Source organism: Choloepus didactylus, chromosome 1, assembly GCF_015220235.1.
Source record: "Choloepus didactylus isolate mChoDid1 chromosome 1, mChoDid1.pri, whole genome shotgun sequence".
Taxonomy (NCBI): Eukaryota; Metazoa; Chordata; class Mammalia; order Pilosa; family Megalonychidae; genus Choloepus; species Choloepus didactylus.
The window spans coordinates 11,087,213-11,108,586 of record NC_051307.1 but is presented as its reverse complement, the minus strand read 5'-3'; the positions used below and the strand labels follow the sequence as shown (position 1 = coordinate 11,108,586).

The 21,374-nt window shown below is 49.0% G+C and overlaps 1 protein-coding gene across 1 annotated transcript in view; it reads left to right on the top strand.

Annotated features, from left to right (window-relative positions):
• SIM2 (SIM bHLH transcription factor 2) overlaps window positions 1-19,549 on the top strand; it is a 50,302-nt gene extending 30,753 nt beyond the window's left edge. Inside the window, exons 7-11 of the mRNA XM_037831669.1 lie at window positions 445-551; window positions 13,101-13,248; window positions 14,597-14,765; window positions 15,403-15,811; window positions 18,026-19,549. Coding sequence (XP_037687597.1) covers window positions 445-551; window positions 13,101-13,248; window positions 14,597-14,765; window positions 15,403-15,811; window positions 18,026-18,462 — 1,270 coding nt within the window. The 3' untranslated portion in view covers window positions 18,463-19,549. The remainder of the gene's footprint in view (window positions 1-444; window positions 552-13,100; window positions 13,249-14,596; window positions 14,766-15,402; window positions 15,812-18,025) is intronic.
• The last annotated feature ends 1,825 nt before the right edge of the window (window positions 19,550-21,374 follow it).

Sequence of the window (21,374 nt, the reverse complement as noted above, 5' to 3'; positions counted from 1 at the left end):
CAGGAGAAACCACCCAACAAGCAGGGGCCTGAACCAACTGCCAGTTGAACTGTGTCCAGGGGGAAATGGAGATTTCAAAGCTCACACAGGACTGTTCCCCAGATGCCCCCAAAGGGTGGGTTGTTTCTCCCAATATCAGTGCCAAGCTTCACTCTTAAGCATCCTTAGATATGCTTCCCCTTGAAAAAGGCTAACATTGTAAGCCATCCCAAAGCTTTCTTTTGGCCGGTCGTTTCTGAAGAACCTTCCCGCTCATGAACAGTGCTACATCCTATGCTGGGCTGGAGTTCAAAGATCTTGTAAAAAAAAGATCATTCTCCGTTTCCAACATCAACATTCTCCCTGAGCCTTTTAGCACTTGATTAGGTGGCAAGAGCAACATTAGTTTAAAGCAAAGGCATTCTGCCAAGCGGTGAACCTCACTGAGCCCCTGTACCCCCCTAGGGTGACGGAGCTGACGGGGTACGAGCCACAGGACCTGATCGAAAAGACCCTCTACCATCATGTGCATGGCTGTGACGTGTTCCACCTGCGCTACGCACACCACCTCCGTGAGTAGCTGGGCGCTCACCCCGCAGGGTGTGGGAGACAGCGGGCCAGGGAGAGGCTCCCAGGATGGGGTGGAGGGGGCATATCCCATGTTTGGTAAAATAATCATCTGAAGTACACATGAGTCTTAAACCTTAAGCATGATTTCATCCACCCCTTGGTTAAGTGTACGTATTGGTGGCCAGTTCTCAAACATACGTGCTTCCCCTTCCAATAAGACTCTGGCAGGTGTAGGATGCTTCAGAAGTTGCCTATACTCTGGATTGCTGATTTGAGCTAAATTTCTTCACAATCTCTGGACCCCAGTTGCAAAAATCGACCACAGTGTAATGACTACCTGCAGATACTCTTCTAAGTGCTGAAGCATGTTACCAGCCAGTGAATGCCTTGGTATCCATCATCCTACTCAACTAACCCAGAGAGGTTAAGCCAGTTGTGGGCAGTCACAAAGCAAGGTGGCAGCTGAGCTGGGAGCTGAGCCCAAGTGGCCTGGCTCCAACGTCTGTGCCGCTGACCGCTATACCCACTCTCTCAGGGTATGGAGGAAGTCAGCTTGGAAAGAGCAAACAAAGCATATTTGATTCGCCAGTGGAAGCAGTTTGGGAAACATCTGGATATAGGAAGGGCTTTAGTCACTGAGATAGTTAAAGAAGTGGCACTTTCCTTCAGGAATCCAAATTGAGGCAGACGATAATTCGGACGGAGGGGACTACCTCCACTCCCACGGTCCAGCTCCGCCATGCCCACGGCCGTTCCAGGAGTGCTTTTTAATGTGCAGGTGGTTAGAGGAGGTGAATCTTCTGACCCACGGCCCAGATGCCATGTCCTCCGTTCCTGCTGTGCTTTGCGTTGGCTGGGGTCCAGTTGAGGTAGACAGCAGGCTGTGGGGCTGCTCCTGACCATGAGCGCGCTGTTGGCATGTCTGGGCTGTGTGGAGAGGTACACACCAAGCATGACAGGAAATGGGGATCATTCTTTCTCTGTCCTCTCCAAGTCACTAGGGCATGGAAACCAGGACATGGGGCTGGACAGACGTGGACGGCCTGTCCCTTGCTCCCCTCTGTCAGCCCCTGCTGTATGTAGTGACTCGGAGTTGTGAATAACCTTTTCGTTTCTTTTTTTAATGACCGAGTCATGAATGTATATAAACATCCTGTCATTCTCAAGACCAAGTTTAGTAGGGAAGCAACTGCAAAGTGTTTGGATGGAATCTATTATGGGAGCTAGAACACTTTCTTGTGCAATCAGGGTAGAATTTGCTAATGACAGACATTTGGGAGAATTGAATGGACAGGTGTAAAGAGGGAGGAGAAGGGAAGACTGGGGGGAGTGCTCCCTGGAGGACTGAGAACCATTGGAAAGTGGAAGGGGCATCTGCTTTGAGGGAATGAAGTAGCAGTGTGCGCCTTAGAACTTTCTGAAAGGGAGGGCAGCGGGGCCCCGAGAGCAAATGTGAAGGTTCCTATTTCCTCACCTCCCGGGAGCACCAGGGGAAAGACGCCTGCCCCAGCTGACGTCGGGGTGGAGGGGCAGGCCGGCAGCTCTGAGTGGTCCCTGGAGTCCCCAAGGAGAGAAGCAGGGGCAAGCAAGGAAGGAGCTTGTGATCCTAGCAAGGCATTTGAAGTAAACCCCCAAATTATATGAAGGGAAGACTTATTCTTCAAAGCAGGGTTTGAAGGCAGGAAATTAGGCCTCTGAGCATGGAGAAAGAAAACCCATGGAATGAAAAGTTTTTGTTTTAAGTAACCTTTCTTACATCTTGCCTTGCCTGGGTAACAGAGGGAAGCGGGGAATTTTTTCAGAGGAGGGGAATACAATTTGTTTTTTGGAAACTTCCTGACAGCCACAGTGAGGGCTATTAGGGAGAGTCCTGTGTCCCCGTCAAGGACTAGATGCTTCTCTCACATATTGAGTCTGACCGTTCAGTCTCTGGGGAGCTGGCTGGGTCCCGTCTTCATTTTCCGAGTGAGCAGTGAGCCTCGGGGGTGACGTGACCGCAGGGACAGCAGCTGAGTTGTGGGCAGGGCTCAAGTTCAGCGATTTCCACCACACAACTGGCCTTCAGCTGGAAGGTGTGGGTCGGTCTTTGTTCTCTCAGAGGCCCAATCTTCCCAAGTGTATGAGTTTATTAAACCTATACGGAGGTTTGATTTCAGAGTTCTGTATCCACATGATAAATTAGCCTTATCTCACTTGAAATTCAGAATTTCCGAACAGTACAATTATCTGAGGGAAGCCTGAGAGGGAGAGCAGACACAGGGCTCCTAGGGGATGTGCAGGAAAGGCAGAAGCATTTAAAAACTAGAGGGAGCACGGCTTTCTTTTCCAAATGGGCTGGAGTTGGCAAAATAAAGAAAGCAGAAGATAACAATGTTGACAGTGATTTCTGGGTTTGTGGGACTCTGACCTTAGCTGCAGCCAAGAAAGTTGGCAGCAGGGATGGCGGGGACGGTGCGGAATGCGGCTTTAGCATCGCTCTCCCGCCTCCCATCTTCCCAGCCTCCCCTCTGCCAGCTCCTCCAGCGCTAGCCAGAGAGGGGTTGCAGCAAGGAGCAGTCTCAGAGGATGGAGAGTGCTTCGCCGAGGGCCGGGGCAACCTGTGACCCAAGCATGGCAGGTGGGAATTAGTCTCCCCAGAACTCATGCATTGGTCCCAGCGTTGCAGTCACCTGGGGACATGGGTAGCCACAGCTCCCTCAGGGCAGCCACAACATGACCTGGGACGTGACTTTCCTCCCTGAAGCTGGAATGTTCCAATGAATAAAAAGAAGAGTCGACAAGCAGAGGATGGTGTTTGGAGGTAGAGTCTTTGGACATGGAGCTTTTGGGGTTTGGGCACCTCTCCATTCTATGGTACCCCATCGAGACATAGAACCTTCCGGGACATAGAACTGGGGCCACAGGGTCCAACTCCAGGCTTCCTGTCTCTGACTCTCCATCACCCCCTGGACCCCAGGGCTGGTCGGCATCTGTTTTAATTTCCTTAAACTCCAGACCCTTGACTGTGAGCTTAGGGGTCAAGTGTGGTTGTTAATTTGGATGGTGACGGCAGCACAGGCAGGGGAGTGAGAAGGGGCAGGGGAAGGAAAGATCCCACGTCTCACTGCCTGTAGGCTGGCCCCGTCACAGGCTGTCCCCAGCTCACCCCTGCCCCGGCCTCTGGCTGCATGGAGACCCGCTCAGCAGCCTGGTCTGGCTTCTCCCTGCACACATGTGTCACACCTCTCCAGCTGGCGTGTCCTCCAGACCCAGGCTCCTGCCCGGTGTGGCAGCCGAGCCCCCACGTGCTCCAGGTCTGTTCTGTTTCCACTCCTGGTTTGGTGCCAAAGGCCACTGCCTCTCCTCCCTGGGCTCTGAGCCCTTGTTTTTGTTTGTTTGTTTGTTTGTTTTTTATTAAATTCAGTTTTATTGAAATACATTCACACACCATACAATCATCCATGATATACAATCCACTGTCCACAGTATGATAACATAGTTATGCGTTCATCATCACAATCCATCTCCGAACATTTTCCTTACATCAGAAAGAACCAGAACAAGAATAAAAAATAAAAGTGAAAAAGAACACCCAAATCATCCCCCCATCCCACCCCATTTGTCCTTTAGTTTTTATCCCCATTCCTCCACTCATCCATACACTAGATAAAGGGGGTGTGATCCACAAGGTCTTCACAATCACTCTGTCACCCCTGGTAATCTACATTATTATATAATTGTCTTCAGGAGTCCAGACTGCTGGGTTGGAGTTTGGTAGTTTCAGGTATTTACTTCTAGCTATTCCAATACATTAAAGCCTAAGAGGTGTTATCTATATAGTGCATAAGAATGTCCACCAGAGTGACCTCTCGACTCCATTTGGAATCTCTCAGCCACTGAAACCATTTTGTCTCATTTTGCATCCCCCTTTTGGTCAAGAAGATACTCTCAGTCCCACGATGCCCGGTCCACATTCATCCCCGGGAGTCATACTCTGCGTTGCCAGGGAGATTTACACCCCTGGGAGTCGGGTCCCACGTAGAGGGGAGGGCAGCGAGTTCACCTGTTGAGATTGAGCCCTTGTTGTTTTTTAAATTTAATTTTTAAAAACTAAAAAAACAATTTAAAGATGAGTCATTTTTCAAGTTTTATTTGTTATTAATCTTTGGCAGTACCTGACCCATTTGATATTTTTATGATATATTGCCCTGGCCCAGTTTCAGACTTTAAAAACATAAACCTTTCTTATTGGCACTGTGTTATAATGAGTTGGGTCATCAAGGTACGTCATTTTCAGAGGGATTGGAAAGTGAGTCTGAAAATTTAGGTTTCTTATTCGGGACCTTTAGAAGTTTTTGTGTTTGCACAAAGCTTCTGCTGCCTGCTGTTGGGATCCCTTGGGGACTTTCTTTACTATCTTTATGCTGGCATTTGAGCTGGAGAGGCTGGCCTGGGGAGGGCAGGTGAGAAGTCTGAGAAGGCAGATGCATCATTTCAAAATGTGGCTTTTCAGTGCTGTCCCCTGGTGTTTTGGTGACTGGGCTCAGGGGAGCCTCCTGCTCTAGGGGCCTTCTGATTCTGGCATCCACCCTCCCAGGCTCCATGGTAGCTGCCGCCACCCGAGGACCCCAGCCCTTCAGCCTGATGCCAGCTGCAGCTGGTCGGGGGCTGTCCCGGGAATGCCAGGCACACGGGTGGCCTTGGCGGCCCCCTGTCCATCTGCAGCAACCGAGGCAGCTGAAGGTGACCAGCAGCTGTGGCAAATGTGGTGTGAAATACGTGCACCTCAAGGAAACCTTGGTACTCCAAGGCCAAGGAGTTGCCGGGTCCCCTCTTAGAGGGAGACGTACACACGGTTCTGTCTTAGCAGCTGATTAGGTAATTGAAGGCAGGAACAAAGCAAACCACTGCCGCTGCCAAGGATCAAAGTGAGGTCACTGCCCTGGTTTCTAAGGCCAAGCTTTTTCCGCATCAGAGTCCAAAGCCCAGGAATCCCCGGAGACGAGGCCCAGCGGCTCTGGAAGAGGCCTCATGGGGTGTAAAGAGGCAGTGGTTCCGGAGCGCTGGACTTAGGCAAATTGTTTTCAAAATATTGTCTTAAGCAGGAGCAGGAGTCCACTGGGTCTGAAGAAAGCACAGCCCCTGAAGAAAAATAATCCAGAGCCTTCTGGAAAGTCAAGCTTTGTGACAAAAAGCAGGCCAGGGGCAGTGTGGTGACTGGGGAGAGCAGGCCGGGGCCAGCGAGAGGGGGGTGCTGGGATGGGCCTGGTGCCGTGGTGCTGCAAAGGAAGACCCGTGGGCCTCAGGCTGGTTATGGTGGGCATTACCAGGTGAGCTCTCCAGGTCAGGCCGATGTCAGTGTGCCAGGTCCTTTTCTAGAACCTTCTGTGAAGAGAACACGGGATCCTTGCCCAGCACCTGTGGTGATTGAGGAAAGCACAGTCAGCCCAGGTGTGAAATACGTGCACTGCAAGAAAACCAAGGGTCTCCAAGCTCCCTTCGTTTAGTGTTTGGGGGACTTTCTTGTCTGTGGATGGAGCTGGCAGAGGTTTGTGCTCTCTTGAGCCCGGACACCCTGGGGGACAGGCAGGGGACAGCCTGATGGGAGGCAGGAAAGGGGTCAGACTTGGTGAAATTGACTTGGGCAGACAGTGGGCAGTTTTTTGTAGACATAATGGTTTGGGAGCCCTGTGATATTCTTCCAGTGTAGTTGAGAATTTCACCTAGCTCTCTAGGTAGGTCCCAGTGCACAGTGTGCTGAGCCGAAATCACAATGAGAAGCAGGCCTTATCCAACTATCCCCACATTTCAAGGACAGAGCAAGGCTTTGAGGCCTGAGTATGTAGTGTCCAACTTTCAGGCAATAATTATTATGACAGAATTACAGGACATTAGATTAAGTGGTATGGACCCATGGGGAACTCACTCCTAGTGATGTACAGGAGCCACGAACTCAAACGCTATAGGCCAGTCATGTAATATGAACAAGTGTAGGACAGTAGGGAGTGGTGGAGCCTGTGGTTAATTAAAGGTCTGACCCCACACAGGCCTTCTGAGCAAGAACAGCACATCTGTGGGCACATGTGGTGTGTGGGCTACCAGTTTGCAGCCACTCTATGGGCCAGCTATGGAACAGGGGACAAAGGTCTCGAGATAGAAGGTGAACTTGAAAGGAGTTTCCAATCTATTGTGCAGGAATGTTGGCTGACATTACAGGGGACGCTAGCTTTCATTGTTGGACTTTCTTTCCTCTGGACTGGAAATGGGAGATGGAATTTAATTCATACTGAGATCCTTTGAAAAAGCTGCTCTCGAGCAGAGACTGGAGAGAATCAGTTCTGTCTTGTTGACAAAGGTGGGCAGAAGCCTGTGTGTTCAGGTGCAGCTGTTAGTTTTGGAACAGTGCAGAACCCTAAGAAAGCGCAGTGTGATTTATATGTTGTCTGGTTCCTGGAAGCAGGTTGGATGCTTTTTGGTGTAAATTGTCCCTTCTGCTTGGTGCCAAAGGTGATTTGATGGTGTTCAGGGTCATTGCCACTCTGGGGACGTTCCACAGTATATCCCTGCTAGAATTTCTTCCCTAAGATGCTGCCCTCTGCCCTTGTACCAACCGAACCCTGCTCCGACCAGCAGGGATGGAGCATCGGGGGCTGTGTTGGGGAAATGCAAGCGGGCAGGGGGCCCAATCCCCAAAGAAGCAGATGGCTTGGCTCCAACTTCACTGAGATCCCTCATGGTGACAAGAACCATGAGGAGGACAAGAGAATAGCATTTACTGTTTTTCCCCCGTTGGGAAGGTAGCATCCTAGGGGCAGAGCTGGAGTTCTGAATTTTGGAAAGAATCATGAAATTGGTCAGGAGACTGCTCTTTGGAATTTCTCTTGCCTGTCACGCTGTCACCAGTCCAGAGCAGAAGGCTCTCCAGGGGCAGAGTGTCAGGCTCTGGAACAGGGGCTCTGCCCAGCCGGTGTGTGGTGGGTGGGAGGCCGGCAGTGGCCCATTGGGGTGGGAAAGCACCAGCTTTGGAGTCTTGGGGCCCTTGTTTGATGCCCCCGTGAGCAGGGTTGGTTCCTTTTTAGGGCACTGTGTCAGTTTCCTGGGGCTGACGGAGCAAATCACCACCAATTTGGTGGCTCAAAACAACAGAAATGTGTTCTCTCACAGTTCTGGAGGCCAGAAGTCCAAAACCTTTGAAGGCTTGGGGGGGAGCATCCTTCCTGGCTTCTTGAAGCTTCCGGTGGCTTCTGGGATTCCTTGGCTTGTGGCTGTGTCCCTCCAGCTCTGCCTCTGACTTCCCACGGCTGCTCTTCTGGGTCCTCCTCTGTCTCTTACACAGACACTTGTCATTGGATTTAGGTCCCCCCAGATAACCCAGGGTGCTCTCTTCTCGGGATCCTTAACATGGTGACATTTGCAAAGACCCGCTTTCCATATAAGGTCACATTCCCAGGTTCTGAAGGTTTGGATGTGGACATATCATTTTGAAGGCCACCATTCAATCCACTACAGGCATTTTTGGTGTCCTTTTCAGCTTGTAACATCCAAAACAGAAAAAGAAGTCATGCTAGAGACCAAATGTTCACTTTCCTCCCAAATGACTGTGTCCCCAGCAGGAATTCAGGGGAGACAGCAAAGCCCACCTGGCTTTATTTTTTTTTTTTTTTTTGGATAGTACATTCTAGAACCAGAGTTCCCATCCCAAAGTGGTCTCGGGAAACTGAGACCACTGGCTTCTGCCTAAGTGTGGATCACGCTGAATCTAGAATGATTGTGGTTCATGTTGTTGGAGATGCGACGGGTACAGAGGTGCATGAAGCAAGGCCTCTCAGCTCAGGGGCTTATGGTTTAGGGTGATCCCCTGCTCCCTGGCCCCACCCATCACCACCACAAGCAGGGCCTTTACAGCCTGCCAGCCCGGGATCAGGCAGCTAATTAAGGGCAAGAGACTGGAGGGGGAGCAGGAGCAAACCGAGCAGGAGCAAACCGAAGAATGCTGTGTCTAGGATTTCAGCTTGGATTGACATGTTGACTATTGCCATGGGTCATAGAGAAGCAAAAAAAAAAAGAAAAAAATCATACGTGTATGCTTGTTTGGTCTGTGTATCTAAGCCTCATCACAGCAGAGTCAGAGAGGGTCAGAGGCAATAAAATCTCAGCCATTTCTACAATTTGATTCTTAATATAAAATATTTAGGATAAACTGGCTTCATTTTATACAGTTTAAAAGGATTAATGATAGGTTTGAGGAATGTTACAATAAATAAGAGGTAATACAATGTGTAACTTAAGCAACAGGAAAAGTGTATGGCCAGATCCCTGAGGAGGTCTTACAAACACTCCTGGGAACAGATTTCAAAGTTAAAGACATTAACACGCATTTCTGTTGAAGAAAGAATGACTTCTCAGGAAATCCACAGGAATGGAGCTTCATCATGTGGCATTTATTGGTTATTTGGGGAACATAAGCAGATTCGTTACATGACTCTCCCCGAAATGGTGGACCATCCCCATATGTTGCTAGAGAGAAATTTCTGGAAGCTGCTGGCCCCACCTCCCACAGTGTCTGTGCTGGTTTAAATCTAGTATGTCCCCCACAAAAACCATGTTTTTTTTAAATTCAGTCTTGTGGGTGTAGACTTATCATGGGTGGGATCTTTTGAATAAGTTATTTTCGTGGAGATATGACCCACCCAACTGTGGATGGGACCTTTTGATTAGATTATTCCCATGGAGGTGTGACCCCAACCCATTCAAGGTAGGCCTTGATTGGTTTACTGGAGTCCTTTAGAGAGCTCAGGGGCTGACACAGACCCAGACACTTGGAGATGCAGACAGGAAGATATTTGGAGATATTGAACTAAAAGATTAAGTCTAGAGTTTGCCCTTGAGAAGCTAAGAGAGGACTCCCAGAAGCTTAAAGAGAAATGCCCAGGGAGAACAAGCAAGAGGCACAGGAGATGAGAGAAAGAAGCTAAGAGAGACGGAAGCCCAGAGACATTTTGGAGAAAGCCATTTTGAAACCAGAACCCAGGAGCAAAGGACCAACAGATGCCAGCCATGTGCCTTCCCAGCTGACAGAGGTGTTCCAGACGCCATCGGCCTTTCTTCAGTGAAGGTATTCTCTTGTTGATACCTTAGTTTGGACACTTTTATGGCCTTTGAACTGTAAATTTGTAACCTAATAGGTCCCCTTTATAAAAGCCAATCCATTTCTGGTATTTTGCATAACAGCAGCTTTAGTAAACCAGAGCAGTGCCACTCTGAGAAATGGAAGTGGGAATAGCTCCAGTTTCCTGAAACACTCGCTTCCCATGATTGTGGTGGGGTAAACTGAGGCATTGTATGTGGAAAATGACCTGGAAGTAGTAACCATGTATTTTTGGTTTAAAAATCAAACCCCCAGAGGAGAAGCACTGTAAAGTCAGTTCCTTCCCTGCTACCTCCCTCTTTGTCTGCATCCTCAGCATTTGATTTTGTTCTTGCAAAACAGATGAGTCTGTTGAGATGTAGATGTTAAGCCTGGTCAGGAAAGAGCTGGTCTCTGTGCTGCTGTCACTGTAGCATAGCAACCCACCTCCCCAAATGGCTGGACTGGTTGTTACGCAGCAGGACTGATGTGTTTGCCCCTGGCTTATGTGGGGCTTGGTGTTTTATTGTATTTCCACTTCACAACCCCCATAGCAACTGCTTTCCCATGTCAAAAATAAGTACTTTTTCAGTCTGCATATAAAACGAATACCTCCTTATTGTTGAAAATTTAGAGTAAAAACTAAAAAGATGAAAATTACCTGTAATTTTACCACCCAGAGATAATGATCATTAATGTATATTGAGCTGTTCTAAATCTTCATGCAGATTATCTAATCTTCACAACAACAGGAGGATGTAGGGATTGTGATTGTCCTCTGCTTATAAATGAGGAAACTGAGGCACAGGAGGATTAGAAAGGATTCCAAGACACAGTTGGATGTTGTGTGTGCAGTTTTTCATAATTAGGATTATACTATATGCAATTCTTCTTTATTTGTTTGATTTTTGGAGCCATTATAGGTTTACAGAAAAATCATGCCGAAAGTACAGAGTTCCCGTATACTGCCCCCTGCCCCAGTTTTCCCAATTAACAATAAATGCCGTTCTGAATCTGAATGCATCACAGTTTCCCATAATACTAAAAATTCTTATTAATTGCCATTTTCCCTATTGTGTTGAACAGTTACAGGTCCCTCCTGTTTTTCCCTTCCTTCTGAGTTAAAAGCAAGATTGTAATGAATCTCTTGGTTCAGAAATCTTTGTTTGTATAACTCACAATCCTTAGAAGTGAAATCAACCTGTTGATGGGTGTTGAGCTGTCAAATTGCTCTCCAGAAGGACCACACCAATTCAGCCTACCATCAGCCCAGATGTTAGCCAGTATTGCCCATCGTTGTTTCTTTTTGTTGTTGTTGAGATAAAATTCACACAACATAAAACTTACCATTTTAACCATTTAAAAGTGTACAGTTCAGGGACTTCTAGTATATTCACAGTCTTGTGCAACTATTACTTCTGTCTAATTCCAGAACATTTTCGTCACCCCAAAAAAGAAACTTGTGTACCTGTTAGTAGTCACTCCTCATCTCCACCTCACCCTCTTCCCAGAGTCCTTTGCAGCTACCAAGCACCTTTCTGTTTCGGTGGATTTCCCTATTCCAGATGTTTCATATAAATGGAATCATTTGATATTTATATATATTTTTTAAAGTCTGCTTTTGATGGATGGTGTTCTGGTTTGCTAATACTGCCGTTATGCAAAATACCAGAAATGGATTGGCTTTTATAAAGGGGGTTTATTTGGTTACAGAGTTACATTCTGAAGGCCATGAAAATGTCCAAATGAAGGAAGGCATCAACACAAGTATACCTTCACTGAAGGAAGGTCAATGGCGTCCGGAAAACCTCTGTTAGCCGGGAAGGCACGTGGCTGGCATCTGCTGATCCCAGGTTGTGCTCCATCTCCACTCTCAGCTCCTATGCATTCTTCAAAGTGTCTGTCTTGGCTGCAGCTGCTCAGAGTTCCTTCTGTTTGCCAGCTCTTTTATATGGCTCTAGTGATTTAATTAAGACCCACTCAATGGGTGGGATAACACCTCCATGGAAATTATCCAGTCAAAGGTCTTGCCCACAGTTGATTGAGTCACATCTTCATGGAAACAATCAATAGGATCCAACCTAATCAACACTAATACGTCTGCCCCCACAAGATTGCATCAAAGAACATGGCATTTTGGGGGACATAATACATCCAAACCAGCACAGGTGATGTCTAGTTTTAAGTTGAACAAAAAACAGTTGCTTTTCATTTGGGCCATTTCTAGTTTTGCTTTGGTGAATTGATTGTTCATGTTCTTTGCCCATTTTCCTTTAGGGTCTTAGTGTTTTTATCAACCTGTATGAACCCTTTATATAGTAAGGCTAATAACTCTGTAATGATCATATTTGTAGCATTTTAAAAATTTCTGTACTGAAGTATTTTGATGTAAGTGTTACAGTGGATACTGAAGAACCATCTGGAAAGTAACAAGAAGTCACAGAAAGCAGTGGAGAGCCCAGGAGTGTTTGGGCAGAAAGTGACATGGGCTTTGCCTGAGGGTACAATACTCAGGCTAAGTATTCTGTTGCACCTGAGCCTCAGGGTGTTCTCCGCACCAGCTAGTTCCATCACAGCTAGTTCCACCACCTCCCCAAATCCCTTCCCAGTTGGCTCCAATTATGGGGCGTGGGGAGCCAGGGTCCAGGGGTATCTTTTCTGACTTACCAGCTTCCCCCTCCTGGGAGAGGATTAACTCTCCGGGTTTCTCCCCTCCATGCCCACCCGCAGCTTCTGTAGAAGGGCTTTGAGGAGGGCCACGGGTTTATGGGAACCCCGAGGCTTTGGAAGTGAGGAACTCGGAAGCCTAGAGCTTGTGCCCAATTTGTAGGAACTGCCTGAGGAAGCAGAGGTCTTTCCTACCTGAGCAACGTAGGAAACTAAGGGGCCTGGGGAAAATGGGTGGGTGGGAAGCAAATGTAAATGACAAGAGTAACAAAAGATTTCACTGTGAAGGCAGGGACCTTCCGATGAACAGCAAATAACGCCAACTTGACACTTAATTGAATGCACTTAATTTACTATTTGGTTTCAATAGCCCCACCCAGTAAGGGATTGGGGGATTAAAACATAATAGTGGCATTTTGGAGACTGAAAAGCAAATCCAATTTTATCAAGCAGTGACTGTAAATCAGAGTCCTTACCAGAGGAGGGGAGGGACAGCTCTGTGGCTGCAGAATCTGTTGCGTGTTGGGGCAGGCATGCATCTTCCTGCGGAGAGAACCCATCCACTTTGTCAAGTTGTCAAAGATGTGCTCGCCCCAGAAACGATCAGGACCAGGAAGGCAGGTCATTGGCGGGGGCAGTGTCCCCAAAGGCAGGGCCTGCTCACTGTCCAAGGTTCACAGCCCTGAGGCCGGCTGTCGGGGTGCCCCAGGGCGGGTAAGTGGGGGGTCCTGCTCCCCTGCCCCCCCAACGCAGCATTCACGCCCCCTTGTGCTTGCAGTGCTGGTGAAAGGCCAGGTCACCACCAAGTACTACCGGCTGCTGTCCAAGCTGGGCGGCTGGGTGTGGGTGCAGAGCTACGCCACCGTCGTGCACAACAGCCGCTCGTCCCGGCCCCACTGCATCGTGAGTGTCAATTATGTCCTCACGTAAGTCCGACGTATTTGTTTCTCTCTTTGCTCTCGCCTTCTTCCCCTGTCCCCTCATCAGATGGCTCCAAACAGCACCATCTCTCTCTTTCTAAAACTGTTCATTTGTCTCACGTGTTGTTTTTGGTTGAGCAATCCAGTAGTTCTGGGAGGACCTAAAGATTTGTCTTCTCAGCATTGCAGGCAAAAAGGGAGCTGGGTCCTGGTGGGCACACTGGAAGGGAGCCCTGCCCTGGGGAGCACTTGTGATCTGGACATACAGCCCCGGTGAGGGGGAGTGGGTGGGGGCAGGCTGGAGATGTCCCCCCATCTCGAATGTCCCGGATCAGGAGTAGAAACACGTGCCACCCCTGCCATAGGCATCTGGGTAAGCTTTCATACTCCTGTCTTTTGGGATAGGGGAAAAACACCCCCTTTCTTCCCCAGTCCTCCCACATAGCCTATTGCAAATGATGGTGAATGTTTGGCCCCTTAAAAGACCCAGGTCAAATTCGGTTGCACATGCTTTTACGCCCACCAAAAGCAACAGGACCTAAGTCTACTTGGGACTGATATTGTCCCCTGCCCCCCAGGGCTACTGTAGATTTCATCAGCCCGTGCTTGATACCTGTACGGTCCCCCAGCCCCGCCTGTAAAGGGTCCTCGCTCACCTTGGAAATGTGGTGAGGATTTAAGCTCTGGGTTCTTTCACTGTGAGGATGGCCAGTTCCCTGTTTTTTAGAAGTAGAGTGATTTTAGCAAACTGGTAAGGGAAAAAAAAAATCATTTTAGCCCCTTAATTATTTGTCCTGTGCCCACAGGTGTGGGCTGTTGCCTTGGGATGACCTCTCCCCCTTGAGAATGACCAGGCCAAGGTTGGCCCTTTAGGACAGAGATGGGCAGGAGGTGTGAAAATGACACAGCTGGGGGCCGGGCTCCTGGACCCTTGAGGGCCCCCCACTCACCTCTGGGTACCTAAGAGAGAAGCAGTTGGATACTCGGATGTGGGTGGACTTGGCAAATGGTATTTCTCTCCTTCTCGGTTTTGCCTTTACACCCTTCCTAGTGGCCCACAGTGTCCCCAGGAAATGCATTTGGGGCTTGTTTTGCGGCCTGCAGAGAGCCGCACTGACCTCCTGTATCCCTGCCAAACCGCCATCCTTGTTCAGCGTTCCCTGGGCTCGCTGAGCCGGGGCTGCGGGGGACTTGGCAACAGGAGGGCAAGCTGGCCTGTTCTCAAATCCCATCCACATCCAACTGTGACACAATCCTTTGGAACTTTGAGCATGAGCACGCTCGGGGACAGTGCTGGGAAGCGGCTCTTCCTCGACGGCTGCTGAACGTGGCTTGTCCTCCGCTTGCTTCCCAGGGATATCGAATACAAGGAGCTTCAGTTGTCTCTGGACCAGGTCTCCACTTCCAAGTCCCAGGATTCCTGGAGGACCACGTTGTCTACCTCACAAGAAACTAGGAAGTTAGCTAAACCCAAAAATACGAAGATGAAGACAAAGCTGAGGACAAACCCTTACCCCCAACAGGTAACACGCACATTGGCAGGTGTGGGGTGTGGCTGGTGTGTTTCAGGTGTGGGGATCAGGACTCCTGGGCACATTAAGGAATGACGAGTCTCTATTGCACCGCAGGGTCTCCCTGCCAGGAAGGGTCACCATGGGCTGACGTTAGGTGCTTCCAGCATGTTCTACCTAGATGGTAGGGACATAGCCTGGAGAAGGCAGTGCAAAGCTGATATGCAGGTGGAATTTCTGGACTAGCAAAGTCTAGGAAGAAGAAACTAAATCGTGAAGGTCCATCAGCCTGCTAGAATCCACAAAAATACAGGTCAGAACAACAGTACCTCGTGTTTCCATAGCATTTTTAAACGAAAACCTTCCCTGTGTCTTTATTTATTTATTTTTTAATTATTTCAAAAGCTCTTAGGAAGGGCAAGTGTCTGAATGTGCCTGCTGTGTTGTCAGCTCAGGGGGAGCTCTTCCCGCCCCTCCCTGGGTGGGTCCGTGTGCTGCGCACCTGTCCCCAGTGGGCATGTCACAGTGGTAGCCGGGGTGGGCTCAGCCCCGGGGTGGAGTTGTCGGTAGGCTCAGGTCTCCAGGGGCCGGAAAGCAGCTTGCCCCCCGCCCCTCCGCCGGCCCTTCATCCGTCTTCTTCACTGTACAGCAATACAGCTCGTTCCAGATGGACAAACTGGAGTGCAGCCAGCTCGGAAACTGGAGAGCCAGCCCCACGGCGGACGCTCTGGCTCCCCCAGAACAGCAGCTCCATTCAGAAGGCGGAGACCTTTTGTACACCCCCTCCTACAGCCTCCCCTTCTCCTACCATTACAGCCACTTCCCTCTAGACTCTCATGTCTTCAGCAGCAAAAAGCCGATGCTGCCGTCCAAGTTTGGGCAGCCCCAAGGATCCCCGTGTGAGGTGGCACGCTTTTTCCTGAGCACGCTGCCAGCCAGTGGCGAATGCCAGTGGCATTATGCCAACCCTTTAGTGGCTAGCAACCCGTCTCCAGCTAAAAACCTCTCGGAGCCCGCAGTGAGCACCGCTCGGCACCATCTCCTGCCAAACTACGAAGGTGGGTCATGTTCGTGCGCAGGGAAGGCGGGAGGGCTGTGGAGAGCCAGGGGCAGCAGCAGCAGTGGGTGGCAGATGGAAAAGAAATCCTCCCTCTTTGGGCAAGACATTTCCAAATGTCCAAAAAAGCTTCTAAGTAGGAATTGCTATGCTTTCCTGCTCTCAATGCAAGTGCTTCATGGGCACCAGTGACCATGTAACGGAGCAAGGAAACAGTATTCTGCCACCTTCCATACAAGACCTAGGCCTCTTTCACTCCCCAAAAGGGAGAGAAAATGATTCACAGAATCAGTTCCCATGCACCGAGAATGCCCCATCTGCGTTTATTTTACAAGGCTACTTTCCACTCCATCCCCCCCAAATGCGTATGGGAGAGAACTAACTTCTTGGTTTTCTTCTCACTCTAGTTTTCAGAGTGTGGAAAACACTGGTGGAAAACTATGGGGTCGGGGACAGAAATGCCACTCACCAACCCAGGGCAAAGGACATAAATCCTCCAGGCCTTGGTTTCTGCATCTGTAAAATGGGATCATAAGTTGTGTGATAAGGCTGGCCCAGGGCTGGGCACGCAGTAGGTGTCTCCCCAGCACGTGCTAGGTCAACATCAGAGACAGGCCTTTCAGCCAGCTCCTCCTGGCAGCAGGCAAGCCGGTGGCCTCAGTTGGGTGTCCTCAGTGGAGGAACCAGTTGCTGCCCCTGGCCCAGACAGACTCCTGTTTGCTCACTGGACCAACTCCAGGCAGGGGGTGGAAGGTGGGGATTAAAGGTTAGCTGCAGGAAAAGTATTTCTCCTTCACCCAGACCTAATTACTGCCTCAAGTGTAGACCAAGATGATGCAGATGTCCTGTGGGCACCACTAAGTGCCGGGTAAATGTCGCATCAGGATGAATTACACCAGTGCCTCCTTAAAGAGGAGAGCTCCCTGGGTCCCCCCTTTCTCCCTTCCTCTGTCCTCTCCACTCCCTTCACCCGATAGACAGGCAGGCAGGACTTGGCTCCTCTAGCCTCTTGAGTGCTTTTTATGCAAATATTGGGAATATTTTCGTCTGCATTATGACTCATCTTTACAAATCTGAGAAGAGGGACAGAGTTCACCTTTTTGGAAATCACTAGAGCATGTTTTTTCAAAAAATAGCTGGCTTAGAAAACGACATACATCGAGGAGGACAGCACAGCCTGGTCACTTGGCCTGGGCCTGTCCCAGGAGTCACCAGTTTCTTGGATTTTGATTCCGGTTGCCCATGGTGCACTGGGTCACTTAAATAGCCGAGGAAGGATTTTCCTGAACATCCCAGGAAAGAAAGGCAAAGCAAAGGAGTTTGATACCAGCTGAAAATATCACCCACTCGAGATTGACCTGAAAGAAGTATTTTTCTTTGTATCTGGAAGTTGGCCAATGATATGATTCAGTCAGTATTTGGTGGTTTTTTTTTTTTTTAACTGCAGTTTTTAAAGTGAAAGAGGTTAATAACCACCTCATTTGTCGCACACCAGAGGTGCTAATTTGGGACAATTTATGATCAACTTTCTCCTCTGGTACTAAAGGAGGACAAAGGTTGTCTTAAGGTAAAATCAAAGGAAGCGAATTGATTCAGACATATAATTAAGTGGGGTGGCTGTTACTTAATTGTGGTAATACTAAACAGAACAGGCTGATGGCTGCTGTGCCCACCTTGCCCACAGAGGGACGAGCAAAAACCAGGGCTGACTGGCATCACCTAACGCAGGGGTAGGCTCTAGGCAAGTGCTGTCCAAAGCGGCAGCCGCTAGCTGTGTGTGGCTGTTGAGTATTAAAATGTGGCAAGTGCAATTGAGATGTGCTCCAAGTGTAAGGATGGCATTGGAGTTCCAAGACAATATGCGCCCCACCCCAAAAAATAAAAACGAGTAACATACCTCATTAATAATATTTATATTGCACATTGAAATGATATTTTTGGATATGTTGGCGTCCACTGAATGTATCACAAACATTAATTCCACCCGCTTCTCTTTGCTTTTGAGACGGGGCTACCAGAACAGTTACAAGGGGGTCTTTCCATTGGACCGCGCAGGCCTGGGCCGCGGGAGGCCAAGGGGCGGGTTGGGCGTTCCCGGCCCTGGGGGGTCCAGGGTGGCGGCTGCGCCCCGGCTCCCCGACTTGGCGTTGTTGGGGGCGCTCGCCTTTCCTCCGTCCCCGAGCGCGGGCGTCTAACGTGTCGCCTGTCCCCGCAGCCCCCGCCGCCGCGCGCAGGTTCGCCGAGGACGCCGCGCCCCAGCCGCCGCCGCCGCCGGCCCTGAGCTTCCCGAGCTGCGGCCACTACCGCGAGGAGCCGGCGCCCGGCCCGGCCAAGGCCGCCCGCCAGGCCGTCCGCGACGGGGCCCGGCTGGCGCTGGCCCGCGCGGCGCCCGAGTGCTGCCCGCCGCCGCCCGCCGAGCCGCCGGCGCAGCTTCCCTTCGTGCTGCTCAACTACCACCGCGTGCTGGCCCGCCGCGGCCCGCTGGGGGGCGCTGCGCCCGGCCTCGCCCGCGGACCCCGCGGCCCCGAGGCGGCGGCCGGCGGGCTGAGGCCCAGAGCGCCGGGCCCCGCCGCCGCCACCGCGGCCTCGCCGCCCGGAGCGCCGCTGCCGCACTACCTGGGCGCGTCGGTCATCATCACCAACGGCAGGTGACCCGCCCGGGCCGAGCGCGGGACCCCTGCCCGCAGCGAGAAGCCATAGGCCAGGTCTCCTGCGGCCCCCACGCTGCCAGGCGCAGCCGGCGCAAGCGGGACGAGCCGTCCAGGCACCACCTGAAGTTAACTTATGCAGAGACGACTGTCTACTAGAGCTCCGCAGCCCAGGTCTAGGGTTTTTAAATTTTTTTACGGTAAGTGCCGCAAACGCCGGCCTAGAGGGCTCCGGCGCGGCCTGCTGTTCCTCCAGGAGCCCGGGTTTTTTAAAGGGTAGAGCCGAGGGTCCTAGACGCCCCCAGGGAGACCTCATGGCCTCAGCTTGAAATCAGGCTTGTGCCTTGCGCCCAGTGCGCAGTGAGAGCCCCACGGGGAGGGCTGGAGGAGTTTCGACACTCCACAAATATCCTCCACTTCGAGGAGGAAAAATTCACTCTTTGTTACATCATTAGCGCCAGCAGAATGCCGGACCTGAAGGAGGAAGCCTCCGGCATTCAGAGCCCTTCTAGATTCTTAGGTGAAAGCAGAATGTGATTGGAAGTCCCAAGAATAGACAATTCCTCGCTGTCTTTAATAGTCATTCAGGCATCTTATTAAAAGTTTTTTTTTAATTTAACTCCTTTTTGATACAAAAATCAACAAGGGTGAACATGCAATTCCACGTTGTGTGTGTGAACATGGATGTACTGGATATGTACATTATCAAGCTCTTATTTACCCTCAACCCCTACAAATTCAAGGACAAAAAGAATATAGCACCTTCTAAATATATTAAATAGGCATTAAATGCAATATATATAGCCAGATATTTTATGAGAATGACACACAGATGGTTTAGGTCAGCAGTACCCAGAGCTATTGACTACCCCAGTCAAGTTTAATTACGTGGCAAAATCCTTCTAGCCCACACAAATCTGTAATTCACTAGGCTTGTGTTTGCTACAATTATTGCTGATAAAGTTAGTTAAGTTGCATGTGCAATATGGAAAATCATCATGGACTGCACCTTGGGGAAGAAAAATGTGCTAAAGGGATATAATGAAAATGATGTATACATTTTCTTAAGCGTTTTCTGCATTTTTATACATAGCAAGAAAACTTCATATGGACATGTAATATGTATAACAGGTAAACAGGTATCCTTTTATAAAGCATCAGCAGTGTTTTAAAAATAAACTTCCATTAATTTTTGTTTTTCTTAGTTTAAGAGCTCACTCTTTAAAAATCATAGCTTGGCTCTGAACCGGTTCAGTGCATTGACTGACTCACCATCTTTCAGTTTCCTCCACTGTAAACCCTACGTCATTTTGCTGCTTTTCTAAAATGGTTTACTTTAGGTAATTTTTTCTACCTTTCTAAGGGAAAGAGATTTTCACAAATGCCTTTAGCCCATCATTCTAGAATCAAAGTGTACCAACATCAACTATATTCAAAATGTGAAATGACCTTTTGCCAACCCAGGATCACCACAGAGGACCTGATGCCACCTCCAGCAGGGTGTCGGTTGTCTTGTGGTACAAGTTAAAATATGCCAAGTCCGGAACACGTGTGGCGCAGTGAAGGAACTGGGTCATTAAGAAGCAAATACACACATCTCTGTACGGCACTTAGCTATACCTCATTAGCAGCTCTTGCTTGAGTGTGTGCACACAAAGTAAGCCTGGTATATTCCTTCTGATGCTCCTGAATCTCACCGTTGAACCATGATTCCTGGAAGTTGCAAGTTTGATGAGTAGGAGAAAAGCATCTGACATTTTTCAGTAAAGTACCACAAACTGCTTTTGCGTCCACCTTGTTTTTAACTTTTGGGGGCTGTATGTAGGGAATACAAATCATGAAGGCTTTCAAAGTAGTTAAATATCAATCTTAAAAAAAAAAAGATGCCCTTATTAGATGTATGAATGATAGTGTTAACAGGTTTATTAACAGTGCATATACACCTGAAACATAAAATGTGTGCTAGTGGAATCTTCCTTGTCTAAACATCTCTGTTTTCCTAGCCTAGAATATGAAGGAAGATTCTTACAATGGTCAAAGCTCAATGCAAAGTTAACAGAGGAGTTATTACGGCAACCTAATGTTGTTACCTCCATCTTTTAAGACTCTGCACATTTAATCTGAGGATAGTGATAGTTTCTTGACTCCTGTAGGTGCTGACAGGGGAAAAGGAAGCATTTTAATAAATATGCCTCTTTCACAAAAAAGAAGAAGAAAACCCCTGGAGGCCCTAACATGTGCTATGTTGACAAAAATGCCAGATCAAATGGATTTGAGAAATAAGCCCAATTCAAGACCGCTGGGCCCTCCACACGGCCTCCCAGGGAAAGGAATTCCTTTATGTTCGTGGAAGCCCCTTTCTAGAAAAGCCATTCCATTCATACCTTTGTAGAGAAGGGAACAGGGTGTGAAGAAGGGCTGTCCTGAGGAAATCTGCAAGAACCTGTATTTTCTACCCCTCACCTCCCACCTCCTTTGTCCTTATCAGTCCCACGCCAGGCCTTCCTCCCTGCTGCACTAAGGGTGGGAAAGGTTTATGGAGTTCAATGGATCCTGTAGAAAGGCTCCCCAAAGGTTTAATTTATTGGAACTGTTAAGGTAGACTATGGCAGCTGCTACAGATAAAATGGAAATAAAAGTACATTTTCAAATAAATGCCATAACATCACAGTACCTTTTTAGTGAATTAGAGCCCCTGAGTTATCTAAAATGCATTATTCAAGCTGTTCCTAAACTTAAGCCTGATACATAAGGTTTAAAATCATGGGGAAAAAGTGTTAAAAAAGTGAAGCAATTTTCCCAAAAGAACAAGAAAAATTCTAAAAGAATGACATCTAGAAGTTGTTGCTAGAAATTTATTTCTCTTACAGTTAAAAGATTTTTTTTTCTTTGCCTTTGGGTTTGCTAACATTTATT